General features: G+C 38.5%; 1 protein-coding gene across 1 annotated transcript; it reads right to left on the minus strand.

The window, feature by feature from the left end:
- Positions 1-62: 62 nt before the first annotated feature.
- Positions 63-16,882, minus strand: GRP (gastrin releasing peptide). Its single transcript, XM_003759966.2, has 3 exons — positions 16,544-16,882; positions 6,394-6,647; positions 63-446 (listed from the first exon to the last, which is right to left on the minus strand). The coding sequence occupies exons 1-3, from the start codon at positions 16,683-16,685 to the stop codon at positions 393-395; spliced, it is 450 nt and encodes a 149-aa protein (XP_003760014.1). The 5' UTR covers positions 16,686-16,882; the 3' UTR covers positions 63-392.
- Between the last annotated feature and the right edge of the window lie 523 nt (positions 16,883-17,405).

Below are 17,405 nucleotides of genomic sequence, written 5' to 3' on the forward strand. Positions count from 1 at the left end.
ATATTGAGGATTAGCATGAAACTGATAACCAACCATTTCTTAACTAAAGCAATAGCATTAAGTTGCCTTTTCAAAAGAATTTTAATCTTTATTGAATGTTGACATATCAGGAGTCTCAAAAAGAAAGAGCAAATAGACTAAATGGATTGGGAAAATGTAAAGATCAGCAGATACTTCCTCGACAATTATTGACAGCAAAGCAGTTCAAACAAAATGATGCTTAAAAAATTCATGGATTTAGCCAAGGTGGAAAGATACAAGAATAGTGACATAATTTGCTCTAAAGAAATCTTTTTTACGCAAAGCAAACAACATTGTCATCTGATACAATCAGTGCTCATAGACCATAGTCACATAAGAATATTGTTCCTTTGAAAGAGACCATCTCCAGTTCAGCTCAGGATGTTTTCCTTCATGTCAAGAACCTGAAGTAAGGATTCCACCACCTTGAAGGAGAGAAAAGAAAAGAAGGAAAAGAAAGAAAGACAGCATGAAAGCAATGTTTAATGACACACTGTCGTTATTGTCAATTGTCAATGCTCTAGAGTAAGGAAGAATTACTTCAAACATTTATTAGCTGTGTAAACTTGGGCAACTCACTCGTTCCTAATAGCCTCTCAGAAAACAAACCACACATACATATATACATCTCCATAGTTGGCAAAAGTGTCAAGAACCCTAATGAATATAGGATTTAAACCCTGGCATCTTCACAGCTACAAAGAGAATTTTTAATTACTCCTAAATGTAACCAAGTCAACATCAGTGTCTTCAATGAAGGACAAAATCTTTTTTCTTCATAAGTTCATAGGTAAAAGGAATTGTGGTACAATGGAAAGAATTTTTGACTTGAAGCCAGAAGTCCTAGATTCAAATCTTGCCTCTGCTACTTTCCACTTTTGTGATCTTGTGCAAATGATTCCTCTCCCAAGGCTTCAGATTCCTCATGCATAAAAAGAGTGAGTTCAATTGTATGATCTCCAATCAAAGAGACTTCAGAGATCATCTTGTTCAAATTCCCTTCCCTATGTTACATAAAAGGAAACCCAGGCCCACTATGGATAAATGACTTGCCTAAAGTCACACACGTACAGTGTGTGAGCTCTCAGCACAGAGCAGCATGGGTAGAATTTGAATCTAGGTCTTCTGACTTCAGAAGTAAGGTCATTTTTAGCACACCTGGGGGACAAGGTTTGCACCAGAGGGGAAATGGTATCTGTTTCCACTTGATTCAGTTTCACTAAGGAACAAAGTTGTACCTTGTGGTCCACAGACCACTGGCTCTGAAATCAGAAGGACCCAAGATCTAAACTTGACAGCTGCTTGTGTGCTCTTAAGAGAAACCTTGACCTCTGTGGACCTCAGTTTCCTTGTCTATAAAATGAGGAGGCTAGAACAAATCATTTATAGATTCTCTTCCAATAATATGGTTCTTGGAGATCATTCATTAATGTTGACAACAATAACAATAATAGTGACCAGCTATCATTTATAGAATAAGGCTGACAAAGAACTTTACTTGTATAATCTCTCTCATAGCAACCCTGGGAGTACTATTATTATTCTCATTTTACAAATGAGAAAAGAGAGACTAAGGGATATTAAATGATTTGCCCATTGTCACAAAGCTAGTAAGTGGCTGAGACAGGATTTGAACTATTATATTCTATTCTGAATCCAAATCCAAATCCACTATTTACCTGCCAACTCCCTCAATTCATATATGAAAAAACTGAGGATAATAAAGATAAACTGATTGATTCAGGGTCATGTTCAGACAAAGCTGGGGCTCCTGATCTAGGGCCAACACATTCTTTTCACCATACCCTACCATACCATATTTCACCATACCATAGTTTCAGCTGTGAGAGGGCTGCAAGTGTTCTTTTACTTATTACTGCAGACTAATGTGGCTAAGACAATTGGGAACAAGAATTCACTTGGGTTTTTATGTTTCAGCTGTTGCTGGCTAAGATTAACTATATTGAAGAAAGGATGGGTAGTTATGATGGGAAAATACTACTTTGCTCCTAAAGAATACTTCATCCATTTAGATGAAAAAGCACCTGCTAGCCATGCTCTCATTAATCTTCCTAAGATACTCAGGTTTCCTGACTTGCAATTAATATCTTGCTAGCAAATAAATAAAGGACTGATATCCCAGGTGATGTTATTATATAGTCTGTGGCTTGACTGTTTTGCTCAGGGTGACAAAGTCCTGAGTTCAGTCCCCATATTGACCAATTAAATTCCTCTCTCTTCCATCACCATAACTTGTACTACTAAACCCTGCCAGCCTTATTCCAATATCAGTATCATCCATCTTGCAAATGTGGGCCATTGGTTACAAAGAGGAACAATTTGAGGGGGAATGGATGGATCAATAGAAATCCATCACTGTCACAAAATGAACGTCCTGCTGTTGATTTCATGTCTGGCCTAAGTGGATTAAAGAAGAGAAGAAAAAGAGAATCATACTATTCATGAACCCCACATAGAGAGAGGGTGGTCAAAGCCAAAGGCCTCTGAGCCAGAATTCTTTTTGAAAAGAAGTTTCTGGTTGAGTATGATGTTGAGAAAAAGAGAGAGTTGGCTTTGATGTTAGAGAATCTGAGTTCAAATCTCAGCTTGACTGGTTACTACCTGTCTCTCAACTCCTTCCTTTGGATTCTCTCATGTATAAAATGAGGAGGTTCAATGAGATAATCTCCAAAGTCTCTTCTGGCTCTGAATCTCTGATCCTGAGTGGGAGGAAGTCACAGCTTTTCATAGATTTGTGCATGGTTATTACAAGTGAGTATACTCTTAGAAGGTAGGTGAAGGAAAGAGAGAGAAAATTTGGAACTAAATTTTTTTTAAAGTGAATGTTAAAAATTGCTTTTACATGTACTGAGGGGGAAATAAAGTATTATTACAAAAATTTTAAATTAAATTTCTATTTTTAAAAAAAGTGAGCATGTTCTCAATTGGGAGAATTGATTCTGCTTTTTTACAAGAATGACCAGACCACTTAAAATGCATATGAATGATTCTTGGCTGCTTTTGAATTTTCTAGTCATTAAAACTTTTCTGGTTTCAAACAACTGAAAGAAATAAATCAAAGTAAATAATAAATAAATAAGTGAGTCAATCTACAGGGGCCTGTTGCAGATGTGAATCTACAAAGCTCAGTTCCCTTTCTTTTTATTCTTTTCCAAAGAGCTGCCCAGCCTCTTCTTCCAATGGCCACCAGAGACAAAAGTTTAAGGTATTCCTCTGGAGACATACCTACATGCAAAGGAAAATTCAAATTATCTCAGATTACAAATGAAGCCCTAGAATAAAGTTGGACTCAGCTACACATTCCTGAGATTTCTGGAAAGCTGTTCCAAAAATCCTGGATGGAGCATATATTTGAAGATTCAAATCACAGGTTTGCTATTTCTTGGGTCTCAGTTTCTTCATCTGGAAAACGAGAGGATTGGGGCCTATTACTGCAATATTAACTTGGCAGAGGCCTGCCAAGGCCCCTGAACCTTGTTCTCAATGACATACTCATTGTTTTATAGTCTCAGGGCACAAAATGGGTGACTCTTACTCCCAGAGCTGAGGAAATATGTATGTAATCAAAACCAAGAAGAGGCTCCAAATATGCACTGCAGCTCAGGGACAGCCAGCACTAGGACATGTTGCTTTATGCCTGCCATGCAAGAGAGAACAATTTTCTTTGATGTAAAAATGAAGATAATTTTTAATTTGAAGTTCTTTATCTCTTGAATATTTCTGCGTAGATCACCCTGAAAACTATACCTTTTAGAAATGCTCAGTGACTTTATAGCCTCTTTATACCATCATCTGGGATCACCAAGAGACATTTTTTTGGGAAATCAGATCTGTGATTCCTTTGCTGTAAAGAACTATTATGGTGGGCATTCTCTCAACCAATGAGATGGGTATCTTATCTATAATGACCCATTTGAATAGAGAGCTGCCTGGAGGTGTGACTTGCCCAGGATCATACAACCAATATGGGTCAAGCAGGAACCCAGTCTTCTTGATCCCAATTTGTTCTACTATCCACTGTTAACTCTTACTGGGAGGCCTGTGGACTATGTTCAAAGTATGCCCTCTATGTGAATAGAAGAACTTTATATGGAGCCAATTTTTGACAAGCACATTGTCATAATAGGCAGAAAATTATCTAAAGGAAATGACAATTTTTTTTTTGTCTAAGAGTTAAAATATAGAGAAATTCTCTTCAAGAAAAAAAAAAAAAGACTCGGCACCTATATAACCAGGAACAAATATTTGTCATCTAGTAGAATAAAGGATATGAGCTTTCCAATTTAAAAAAAAATTATTCTTGTTCTAGTAGAAAATAAAAATGATGCTTGCTTATAATCCCATAGACTAGTTCTTGAATGTGCTTTGTGAAAAGTTGATATCCAAATGAGCTTTGTATCCTTCAAAGTCATCCCCTGAGGGGATCACGTGGTTAATCTGCTAATGGTGTCACTGATGAATGCACTTCTGGGATTTCTCTTTTAGAATCGGTTTAAGAACCAGTGACATATTTAGAATAGTTTTGGTGCTGGCAAATGTTTGCCCTTTGAGGACAAGTTTGACCTTAGGGAATGGCTGGAAAACTATGTAGATCCCAGTCTATAAGTGATTAAATATGATTTATGTAGGCTTGGAGGACTTAAGTTTGCTAAGGCCAGAGGTTTCTGTATCCTGTTGGTTCAGAGCTGAAGGGAAGAAGACCCTGGCAACTTATTCCAAAGAGAGTGTGATCAAGCTGGGAATATTGTTTTTTGTCTGAAAAAAGAAAAAACAATTTGCAATTATAAAGTCAGTATTTTTCTTGCTTCTAATGTGTTCCTCTAGTTTAATCTGTAATGCTGTTACATATTCTAATTTGCGTCATGCTTGTCTGTGCATTTTTCTTATCTTCCCTACTGGATTATCAAGGGAATTCTCAGTGGGCATTTCCTATGATACTTTGAGCAAGAGCAGCAGCCCACAAATGATGAGTAGAAGCTCTTTATTTCATGTTTGTTTTCCTAGTACTTAGCACAGAGGGACACTGTTGAACTTTTGAAATGAATAAGAATATACCTTCTCAAACATGACATTTATGGGAGGCAAGAATCACTTGAAAGTGGATGAACTGTTACACGATGATTCTCATTACTTTATAAAGATATGTTGTGATTAGTTCTAAATCCTTTAGAAGTTTCTTTTTCAGTTTAAGGGATAAATCTACAGGAAGGGTTATATCCATTGTTAGTTCACATCTATCCCCAATCAGAAAAATAGAAGATAATGTCTGGACTGAGGTTTCTATAAGGAGCTTAATATTTTTTGTTCTCATTAGAAACTATGATTACATCAAAATATTGTGGATTATTCCAGATGACAGTGAAAAATCTCATCTGTGCTGATTCGTTTATTGCTAAACTGGTGGTGTAGTTTTAAAAAAATGTACTGAATCCCTCAGATCACAAAATTAAAACTGTGATCTAGTACTACCCACTCCTTTTACAGAAGGAGAAATTAAGGCCATGATCATGGCAACCACAGCATCTAACACATGGAGATTCAATGAGTTGACCTTGTACTTGGGCCTCTAGATTTTTAAAAAAACTTTGTTTTCTATTTCCAGAACTTGGGGAATGAGTATTTATCCCAAGATGAACATATCTTGGCTAGGAAGACTTGAATTTGGTAAATCCAGAGATTCTGGATCCATTGATTCAGAGCTAAAAGGAAGAAAACCCTGGCAACTTATTCCAAAGCTCTTAGAAAGAGAGACCACTAGAGAATTGGCCCAGCCTGGCTATTTGTAACCAGAAGACATGTACCAGGAGTTGTTTGAATAGTGCAGGACTAAGGTGAAATATCAAATATCTCAGCAGTTCTAATTGCTTTATGTATCTGATGAGGTTTAAGCATTAACCTCCCAGAAGATTATGAGTAGCTACAAATTCAATAACTGTTTTTAAGTCATTTTGTTAATGCATTTAGTGAGTCTTATGTTTGTTTAGCTTTTATTTTGTGTGTAGGAATAACTGTTCCATAATTGATTCATACTGAGTATCTTTTTAACTTCCCTTTCTGGAGAAATCTTAAGCAAATTTATTCCCAGGGTGCTCAGATTGAGGAAGTGGAATAAGGAGCTGAAGACTGTGAGTAAAGGGAACCTAGCCCTTCTTAGAATTGAATCCAGTGCAATACAGTACAGGAAATGGGCACAATAACTCCAAATTCTGTGAACCCCCAATGATTCTTCAATCTTAAAATTACTATGCAGTACCAAATTGAAAAATCAAGCAAACAATTCAACCCCTCTCCACTTCCTTCCTGTCCAACCTCCCCTTTCAAACCTACTTTACCTTTACATTTTCTACTTACATCTTTAGTGCTGCCATCAGTGTCTAAGTCCCCAGTGGACTGAGGGTAGCCCAGGAGGCTGTGCCGAAGTAGCTGACTGCTTCTATCATCCTTTCCTTCTAACAGGGGCAATAAATTCTTCTCCACTTTTTCCCACTGCAGGTATTCACTTAGCGGCTTGGAAATGTCAGGTACCATGGGTGAAAATGGTACCTTGTTTCCTCCTTCATAAGCATATGGGAAGTCTCCAGTGCTCTTTTTTCCCATTAAATGTCCTAAGAAGAAAAAAAAATTAGAAAACCACTTACTTAACCAAAGTGTTAAAGGAAATGAAAAAGAAAAGTAACTGGATTATTTAGAGTTATTTTCTATTAACCAGAAAATAAAGCCAATTTTTAAATATGCTGAGTTGCTTCTTTATTGACATCCTCCCAAGGCTCCCTGACAAAATATGGGAGACATTATGGGGAAAATATCAAATTGAACATTAGGACACCTGAGTTCTGATCATGATCTTGGACCTTGATCATGGCCATAAAGATCATGGGGACCTTAGAGCTCATCAAATGTAACTATCCTATCTTATAAATGAGGAACTTGAAGCCTGTGCAAGTGGCTTGTCCATGGTCACATAGAAAGTAGTACCTGGTCTTCTGACTCCAAACTCAATCTTTTTTCTATTACACCATATGACCTCTGAGGTCCTTTCTGTATCTGTATCTGTTGGCCAAGTCATTCTTCCTCTCAAGTTCTTAGTTTCCTTCTTGGTAAAACTAAAGTGTTTGGATTTTATATAATCTCCAAGATCCCTTCTAACTATAGCATCCTCTGATCAATTCTCTGTGTAATAAGTTCTATTCCCAACTGAGAATGCCATTGTCTGAATGTTTTCCCTAGCTGTTTTTTGAATTACTGCTGATAATAAGACTCAAAGCTTTTCTTTGAGATGAAAAAGAAAAGTTGTGTTTCGTTGTGTTTCTACTTTTCTGTAATCCAAATTGTCATAGGAATTTTTTTCCTTTAAAGTATACTGAGACTTTGGGTGAAATTGAATTTGGAAAATTTCATCCAGAATTGACAGTTTTTAAGGAAGTAATAATGAGTGGAGGAAAAAACTGGCCAAAGCTTCCCTCACACAAAGCATTAGTGATTACTCCTGACACAATCTATTTAAGACCCAGTTTCAAACCAACAGCATATGTCTGATTGAGAGATAGGCTTCTATGAAGTGGATAAATTCGCTGAATGGATGGAAATTTACCAAGCATGAGGAGTGAGATTTGTTGCAGCTCATACTGTCTCAGACAAGGTTATTGAATTTGAGATTCAGATTGTTCAATTTTTAACATTCTTATTGGCATTTTTTTTCCCTCTGATGCTTTCATTCCTGTATAAATTCATGTCTCAAGCCACCCTTGTAACAAAAAACAACAACAACAAAAAGAGTCAACTGGAAGACAGTTGGATAGAACAGTAGAGCTGGTTTCAGGAAGACCAGAGTTCAAATCCAACTTCAAATACTTACTAGCTGTGTGATCTTGAGTAAATCATTTAATCCCTGTCTGCTTCAGTTTCTTCAACTGTAAAATACTGATAAATGCCATGTAGGATAAAATGGCAGTTACCTGCCAGGAATAATGTAAAAATCAAATGAAAAAATTTTTGTGGAGAGTTTAGCATAGTGCCTAATAAATGCTTGAAAAAAAATGAAAAAAACATTCATAAAAACTAACCATCATAATACCCAAAACATCAACTGGGCCTGACAGTGTATGCTAAGTTCTATACCCCTAGTTAGTTCCTCTACTGTTCCCTCTGTTCTCCACATGTGCAAAAAAGGAAGAGAGTACATTTTGTCATCTTTTCTTCAAGAACAAGCTCGGTCAAAATAATTATACCATGTTCAGTCTTATTTTCAAGGTTCAGATTGTTGATAGATTGAACTCCTAAATATGTTTTCATTAAGTCATTTCCTTTCTTAAATGGGCTTGCTGAAGCTCTAGATATAGAGGGATGGGTTCTGCAGCACAGCCAGGCTAGTAATATTTAGAAATGTAATATGCTTTTCATTTAGGACTCACAAGTGAAGAGCTCTTTGTGATTTCGGTTTTGAATGGCTTCACGGTCAGCCTCATTTAAAGAAGGAGACAACACTACCAGTAGTGAGTGTTTGTGAAGTCATTCTCCACTATAACTAGAAAAAGGCTTCTATCCTACTGATCCACCCCCTCCTGGCTAAAAAGCAGTGACTTCTTTTGCAAGGGAATTTCCACCATTTCCAAAGGATCATCAAATGAAATTCCACTAAGTTTCTTTTTCTAAAAAATGTCAGAAATTGCAGTGTTTGAGAAAGGATAATGACTGTTACCAACTTGCTGCAGTACAATGGGGAGGATGACATCTGAACATTGTATCTATATGTTAGGCACAATTTGTCATATTATGATTGAGTCTGTGGAATATTAAGCTGCACTAAGGTAAGGTTTAGTCCTTCACTAAGTAGTTTCTGGCATATAGATTTCTAGCATAACTAAACAAACTATAAATTAAATCAGGTCACTTAACTTTATTTGCTTTGGACATGACTGAACAATAATATATCAGTGTCCCAGTTTTCCCACACCCCCTCAAACATTTGTCATTATCTTTTCCTGTCATCTTAGAATGAGAGATGTGTAGTAGGATCTCAGAGTTGTCTTAATTTGCATTTGTCTGATCAATAGTGATTTGGAGCACCTTTCCATATGAATAGAAATGGTTTCAATTTCTTCCATCTGAAAATTATCTGTTCATATCCTTTGACCATTTTTCAATTGGATAATGGCTTGCTATTCACCATTTCTTATAACATAGTGTATTCCTATGTATAGGAATACATACTACACATGTTTACATACTACAACTTGTTTAATAATTCCCCAAATGATGGGCATCCTCTTAATTTCTAGTTATTTGCCCGAACAAATTTTGCCATCACTATACATTTTTTTAGAACATATAGGTTCTTTTCCTTTCTTTCCTTAATCACCTTAAGAAGCAGAACTAATTAGTGATATTTCTGGGTCAAAAGACATATATTTAAAGTGTTACAACTCTTTGGGCATGGTCCCAAGATTTCTCTCCAAAATGGATGGATCAATTCACAGTACCAGTTTTTTCATATCTTCTTCAATATTTATCATTTTCCCTTTCTATCATTTTAGCCAATCTGATAGGTATACCTCAAAGTTGTTTTAATTTAAATTTCTTTAATCAATAATGATTTGGAACATTTTGTTTTATGTCTACATACAGCTTTGATTTATACAAACAAAAACTGCCTGTTCATATTTTTGACTATTTATCAATTGGAGGATGACTCATATCCTTACAAATTTGGTAAAGTTCTCTATATATTTGAGATTCACAGCCTTTATCTAAGAAACTATCTTTAAAATTCACTCTTCCTACAATTTTCTGTTTTCCTTCTAATCGTGGCTTCATAGTAGGTTTTATTTGGACAAAACCTTTTTAATTTAATGTAATAAAAATTATATATTTTACATCTTGCAGTGCTCTCTCTCTTGTTTATTTATAAATTCTTTGTCTATCCATAAGTCTGATAGTTTACAAAGCACTCTATATGAAAATTCATGTCATATTAGTTCCTTATGAGTGTGCACAAATATTTGGATCCCTTTTGGACTTTTCCCAGCTTTGTTTATATTATAAACATTCCTAATGTTTACATTATAAAAATTCAAGAATTTGAATAGAATCCACTATAGTTTCTTTTTTTGTGTGTGCCTTTGGGTTTCATTAGTGTCAAAAAATTCAATTGTTTCTAAAGTATCAATAACATATGCTTCATTTCTCACCAAAAGCCATTTCTTAGATGATTCCACTTTATACATATGAAGTATTCAACATTAGAAAAGAAACTTTATTTCCAACAAAGCTTTCATTTACCATCTTCACTTTGTATCATGGAATGATATTAGCATAAGCCAGTTGGTGAGGCTAGGAATAGCAGTGCTACATAATAGACCACTGGCTCTGATTCTGAATCAGCCACTCTTGCCATCATTAGAAGGGGCAATCTCACTGAAGAAGGGACCTACCATGTTTACCAATTACCTGCCCACAGGGTAAGCAAACCAGCTTAGTTGAATATAGCAGCACTTACCCTGTAGAAGAGACAAGAGATGGAATTGCAAAGCTAATCCAATTACTGCTACCATCTTGACCATCACTTCCTTTCCAATTAAGGTAGAGACAACTCAGAACCCTATTAATAGTAGTGCCTTTCCTCTCCCTAAATCACCAGCCCTGTCCAACAGCCATCATTTGCAAAAGCAACTGTTAGGGTGATGTAACCTGTTATCCATCTCTATAGATGCTGCCCTATCAGCCACAGCTACTGGGGGTGAAGGAGGTATCATTCACAAAAGTCCTTGACAACATCATAAAAGAATATAGTTTTGTCAGTGGAAATAGCATTAAGATGATGCATTCCTATGTGTTTTGCCAATGTATTCAAAAGATTGTGGGACCCTTTCCATTGGAATGGCAGCTGAAACTTCCTATTAGAACTTAAGCTCTTTGAAAGCAGGGGCTATCTTTGCTTCTCTATTTGTATTCCAAGTTCCTTGTAGATAGTAAGCACTTAATAGATTTTTTTTTTTTGCAATCCTTGCCTGTGCAATTTGGAGGAACTATTAGAGAATGAACATTCCTACAATCAACAGGTTGGTAATAACTACTATCCAGTCCCAAGACTAAGGACAAGTCTGACCTTGTAAAGTCTATGCTATGAGACTGTTATTGATAAAAAAAAAAAAACAGCACCATAACAAAACCCTTTGGATTCTTTGGAAATAAGACTTTTTGGACTGGCTCCAAGGTTTCTCTGTCCTGTGGTAGTCTATTGACAAGGAGCGTCAGAAGGAATCTCTGCTGTATTTTTCCAGTTTCAAACTCAGATGTACATTTTCAATTCAAAAGCAAAACATTCCTATAAATATCAAGCCAAATGAGGCTGTATTAAGTTGTCATTTTGGAAACTTGTTCTCCATTAACAGTTTAGATTGCGCTATCATGTTTCTTTCAGATTGAAGGAGTAATTCACTTATAAATCTGCAAATATACGCTGACAACTTCCTCCTGGACACCAATATATAACTACAGTTTGATGTAATTAAAACTAAATTATGAGTCTTCAGAGATGAAAGAGGATGTGGCATTTGCTTGTTTTATCTGGGGGCCTAAATTTAAAATTCTACCACCATTTTTCTTCCTCATCAGTATCTTCAAATAATTCAGCATAGGCCTAGTCTATACAAACTGTGCTTTTTCCAACCCCTACAGGATTAGAAAATGTTTCTCCTCCCCTAATTTTTGCTCTCAATCTTTTTTGTTTACATATGTCAGGAAAGGAAAAACAGAGAAGCCTTCAGCACCAAATGTGATAGCCTTCAATGAAGCCTTTGAGAGCTACATTTTCAAGAGTTCCTCCATGAGAAAGCCCAAGAAAGCTTTTTTGGTATTATTTTAGAGACTCTGGGGATGGATTTAAAGGAATTTAAGTCTTAAAAGACGCTAACAAATGACTCTTTGCAAGCCCAAATAAACTTTGGACTGTAGGTCTGACACAGAAGTAAATCGATTAAAAGGATGGCATTCCCTTGGTTGTGAATTAATTTCATTCTCAGTAACTAATCTTAGAATCATGTGAAACCTTAGAACATCATTCTTGAGGTATCAGGCTTACATCTACTTAACCCCTCTTTAGTGACAGAGGACACACTACACTTGGAGGCAGACTACTGCCTTTTGTTTGGCATTTTTAAATGATAAGTTTTTCCATTTACTTGATCAAATCTGACTTTAGTTCTTTCTACCGATTGGTCTTACTTTTGCCTTCTTAGGGCTACATAGAACAAATCTAATGGATAGAGTTTTAGAGTTGGTTCACCTGGTCAGAACCTCTTATTTTACAGATGAGGAAACAGACTTAAAAAGGGAAAGTGACAGTCTAGAGTCACAAAGCTGGTAAGTAGCACCAGTAACTTAGATTCTAGGTCTTCTAATTCCAACTCCAATGCATTTTCCCAATAATAATGATAACAGTAACAACAATAACAATAATAACAGGCATTTATACATATAGCACTTTAAGGTTTGAAAAGTGCTAGAATTCCATCTTGCTTCCAGAATCAAATACAAAATTTACTGTTTGGCTTTTAAAGCTCTCTATAACACAGGGTATTCCTACCTTTTCAGTCTTCTAATGCTTTGCTACTTCTCCCTGCTCCTCCCCAAGTACTCTGTTTGTAAAGTACTCTGTATACTTTAAAATTCTATGTAAATATCACCTACTGTTATTATAATACCTGTCTCTTTTCTATGGAAAGGAGGCACTGTATATAATCATCAGTCTCTTTTGGAGGTGATTCTATCCATGTTCTGGGATACAGTGACAATGGCCCTGTTGTTCCTCCATATAACATTTCCATCTCCTGATGCAAGGTTCTCACTGGACCTTCTCCATACCCTTCCAATATATCCTCTACATACCTTATTTATACATAATAGTTTGCATGTTGTGTCCCCCATTGTATTGTGAGCTCTTTGGGAGCAGGGACTGCTTTGCCTTTTTACTTTTCTGTGTAATCCCAGAACATAGCACAGTGCTTGGCACATAGTAGGTGCTTAATAAAAGATAACTGACTAAATGGCATATGTTATTTCATGTAGTCCTCACAATAACCTTGTGAGGCAGTTACAATTATTATTTCTTTTTTACATATAGGAAAACTGAGGCTGAGAAGTTAAGAGGCTTGTCCAGAATCACACAATTATTATTATTATAATTATCATCACTGAAAAATGTATTGCACTTGGAACCAGAAGATTTGGGATAAAGACACCTGTACTTCTTATTACTTGTGTGACTTTGGGCTGCCACTTTACCTTTTGGCCTCAGTTTACTCCTCTATAAAATAAAAGGTTCTGAGTCATATAGTATTTGAGATGAGATTTGAATTCAAGTCTTCCTGACTCCAAGTCCTACAGTCTAGCCATCATATTACTCTGCTGCCTCATTCCACTATATCATGTTGACTCTTGTGCTTTCTTCTACCTGAGGACTAAAAAATAATTAGAAGAAACTTCTAACTCCTTTTTTTTCCCTATTATTTCCCTCTATATAAATTTCCCCTTCTATGGGCTAAACAAACACTTCCTGGTTTCTGAATGGAGCAGAATGGGTGAAGTGTCCTGAATGCTTATAATACTTCTTTCCCATATAATAGAAATATATATTATAAAAGCAGTAGCTGGTATTTACATAGTATTTTAAGATTTACAAAGCACTTTATCCTCATTTGCTCTGCAGTACAATCCATTGAAGAAGCAGCTATAATAATTAGTTATATGATGTAGTAGAAAATCCAGTGGTTTTAGAGTCAGAACCTGAATTCATAGATTACCTACTTTACAGAAATGTTGTGAGGAAAATGTTTCCTACAGTTGTAAAGGGCTGCTCAACTGTGACCCATCACTATTATCCAGAGGCAATGTGATGTAAAGGGCCAACTTTAGAGTCTTCCTAAGACATGGATTCAGTCCGTCCTCTGACACACTAATCTACTGTGGCCTGGGTGCTTAACCATTCAGTATTCCCAAGCAACTTTAAAACTTTTTGATTTTTCCCAGGAGTTCTCTGGACTGATAAAATTACAGGTTTACCAGAAAATGTTTTTGCTGCTGAATCTCAAGATCACCATAGACTTGTGGAGATGGAATTTTATAGCAAAAGGTCAACATCTATTCAAACAAATTCAAACAACTATATTCTCCAAAAAATACAAGCATTACACAACGACTTGCTATTGACTAACTTTTTCAAGAACTCTCTTCCTTACCTATTGTCTCCAATCTTTCTCTCCTACAGCTTCCATTTTCCTTTGACACTGCATTCACTTGGTATAGGTCCTCATACCTGAACTATTAGGAGAGTCCCCTGATGGGTCTCTCTGTTACAAATCTCTCCCCACACGAGTCCATCCTCAACTCAGCTGCCAAAGAGACCTTCCTAAAATGCAGGTCTGACCATGTCTTGTTACTACTCAATAAACTCCATCAGTTCTCTTTCTGTAATCTCCAGGGATCAAATATAAAATCCTCCAGTTCAAAGCTCCATAAAACTTGCTTAACTTCCCACCTTCTTTCTGGGTTTCCTATACCTTACATCTGTGCTTCAAACAAAACACTCCATCTCCCCACTGGGCATTTGCACTGGCTGTAGCCCATGCATGGTAATCTCTTCTTCCTCATCGCTGTCAGTTGGCTTCCTTAAAAGTCTCAACTAAAACCTCATCTTTTATAGAAGGTCTTTCTTGACCTTCTTTAATTCTAGTGCTTTCCTTCTGTTGATTATTTCCACTTTAAGCTGTATATAACATAAATTATTGCATATTGTCTTCTCCATTAGATTGTGAGTTTCTCAAGAGCAGGGACTTTTCTTTGTTAATAAACCTTAGCACAGTGCCTGGCATACAGTAGACAATTAATGTTTGTTGGCTGATCATTCCCAAACCTATCACCTCTCAGGTCCCTTGGGGGTAAGGATGTTAACAGGTAACATGACACCTAAGATGTTATGGTCCAATTACTAACTAGAGGTAGGTCTGGCTTGGAAGCAGGGGATGATGTTGTTGAAGCACCTACAGCTGGGCAATGTGTTCGCTTTGTTTCTCCTGGAATTCACTGGGAACTGTCCAATAAAACAACAGCTTCCCATCTTCTCAGTAACTGTTTCAAAATAGGAAGAAACACAGATGCCTTCAGCTCTGTGACATTTGAACAGAAGCATCTGCTCTCCCACTCCTTTCCCGCCTGTCTACTAAGTTGGTAGCGGTCAGGTCTATAGGCAAGGGAGATTTCCTGGCTGAAGACAGCGGACAGTGATACCTCTAAAGAAGCTGCTTCCTTCCAGGGGAGTCAGGAGACAGAGCAAAGGCAACATTGAGGGAAAGATGTTGTTTGGTATCAGGTTGGGGTGGAAAATGAGCGAACTTAGTAGACAAAGCCTCTAAAGCCTCGCTTTCTTCTGTCGCGGATCCCGCAGGTCCCCTCCTCCTCCGATTCCCAGACGCGGAGGGAGACAAGAACCCCAGTTCCCCGCAACTGTCTGCGGGATAATGGCAGTAAAGGAGCAAGGGAAAGAAAACCTCACATGAAAAGAGGAAGGGAAAAGGCTAGGAAAGAAGAAAAAAGAGCGAAGGCCAGTCAGGAGTTCTCCTAAGGCAAAAGAAGCAGAGCCCCCTCCCCATTCCCAGATCCCGCTGCTAGACGTCTTCTTGTTGGCATGGAAAAGATGAGCCATATCTTCCTGAAAAAGGAACTCTTTGTAAACTGGGGGGGAAAGGAAGGAAAACGGGAAACGTCGCGGAACAGCAGCAACTAACAAAGAACCAAACTCAGAAACGGAACCACAGATAACAAATCCCTCTGCCGGAGCTCCAGAACTCTTTGTACCGGTTCTTGCTTACCCCACAAAGATTTGGCGCACGGCTAAAGAGCCGCTTCTCTCTATAGGAGCCCGGTGCAAAGTCTGAGCCGCCACCTACAGTGGGGCTGGGAGCTGGCAGACCGACCCCCGACCGACCGAGCCAAACTCTAAAGTTGTACTGGAGGGAGGGAGGGGAAGGGAGGGGATGGAGTGCACACACAAAAATCTAAAAGTGGATCTATAAGCGGAAAGCCATTTTGAGGGAGACTCCAGGGGGACTTTACTTGGTTTACCAACTCTGACGGCGTAGGTGAGGATAGAGGCTCAGAGGTTGCCAGTCCTGAGTGACTGGCAGTGATGAGCAGATCCTAGCGAGTTTTTGCGGAAGATGGTACCTGAGTAGACACGTGTGCGAATGGCTAGGAACCAGTTGATATCCCAGAAAGGTTTGGAGGGATAGGCAAGAAGGGATGCTACTGGGGCTTGGGATGAATGGGGTATGTGTCTAAATGGAAGGGCTAGCACATGTACGGCTGGACAAGCGCCCAGCCTTGGTCCAACTGTGAACGCGGAGTAAGGGGGAGAGAGAAGACTCACCGGGCAAGCAAAGTAAAACAGCCCCTGGTGTGGAAGTCCCCGCGGAGGAAAAGAGAGCTGGTGCAGCGCTGGGACACTTACCTACGGCCCAGTGGTTCCCCCTCGGGTATAACTTGGCCATCAGATTCTCCACGCTAACTGATTGCAAGGGAGCCGCGGTCCCCCAGGGCGCCTCGCAGAGGACTAGGACCAAAAGGACCAGGGAGATCTCGCAGCCTCGCATGGTAGCGCCGCTGCCTGGGCCCCGGGAATGGGGAGATCTGGAATCTGTTCGATGCGGTGAGTCCGGGTGCCAAGTTCGAATTCTGAACTCCGTTACCTCCAGAGGCTGGGGTAGGAGAAGAGGAGGATGACTAGAGGAGGAGGAGCTGCTACCACCGCCTCTGACGCTAGTTGCTCTCGCTGCTAGTAACCCGAATTTATATGGAAATCGGGGAGGGGGGGCGTGAAATGGGAGGGGATGCTATTATACTACCAACTTCAGCAGACTGACGTCTGTCTGTAGAGTAGGCGGGGGCTACCGCTATGATCTCGGAACATCATCCGGATTCCCAGTCTTTCAGTAATGAGACTTTGTATGCGATTCATTACCCACGACGCATACCCGCCTGTCACCCCTCCTGTACCCCGCCCTAATCCTCTTCTCATTATTTCTTCCCCCCACTCTCCTCGAGTTTGGGTTAGATTGGGTACTCAGACCCTTCACTTTCATTTCTGTTCACTTCACCTCTCTTCTTGACCCTTCACAAAACAGTCCTCATCCTGCCTACCCCTGGGGTTCTCCTAATTCCCATCTCCAACCTCCAAGATTCCCCAGTGTTATACCTTCTGAGAAGAAAAACCTAGAAGCTTTGTTAGCCGGGGTTTGGTAACTAGAGCTGTCTACCTCTGAGAGACTTTTCTGATTCTCCAACACTGTCCCACCTTTCTTGCCAATTTCCAT

This window comes from Sarcophilus harrisii, chromosome 1, assembly GCF_902635505.1.
Source record: "Sarcophilus harrisii chromosome 1, mSarHar1.11, whole genome shotgun sequence".
NCBI classification, from domain to species: Eukaryota; Metazoa; Chordata; class Mammalia; order Dasyuromorphia; family Dasyuridae; genus Sarcophilus; species Sarcophilus harrisii.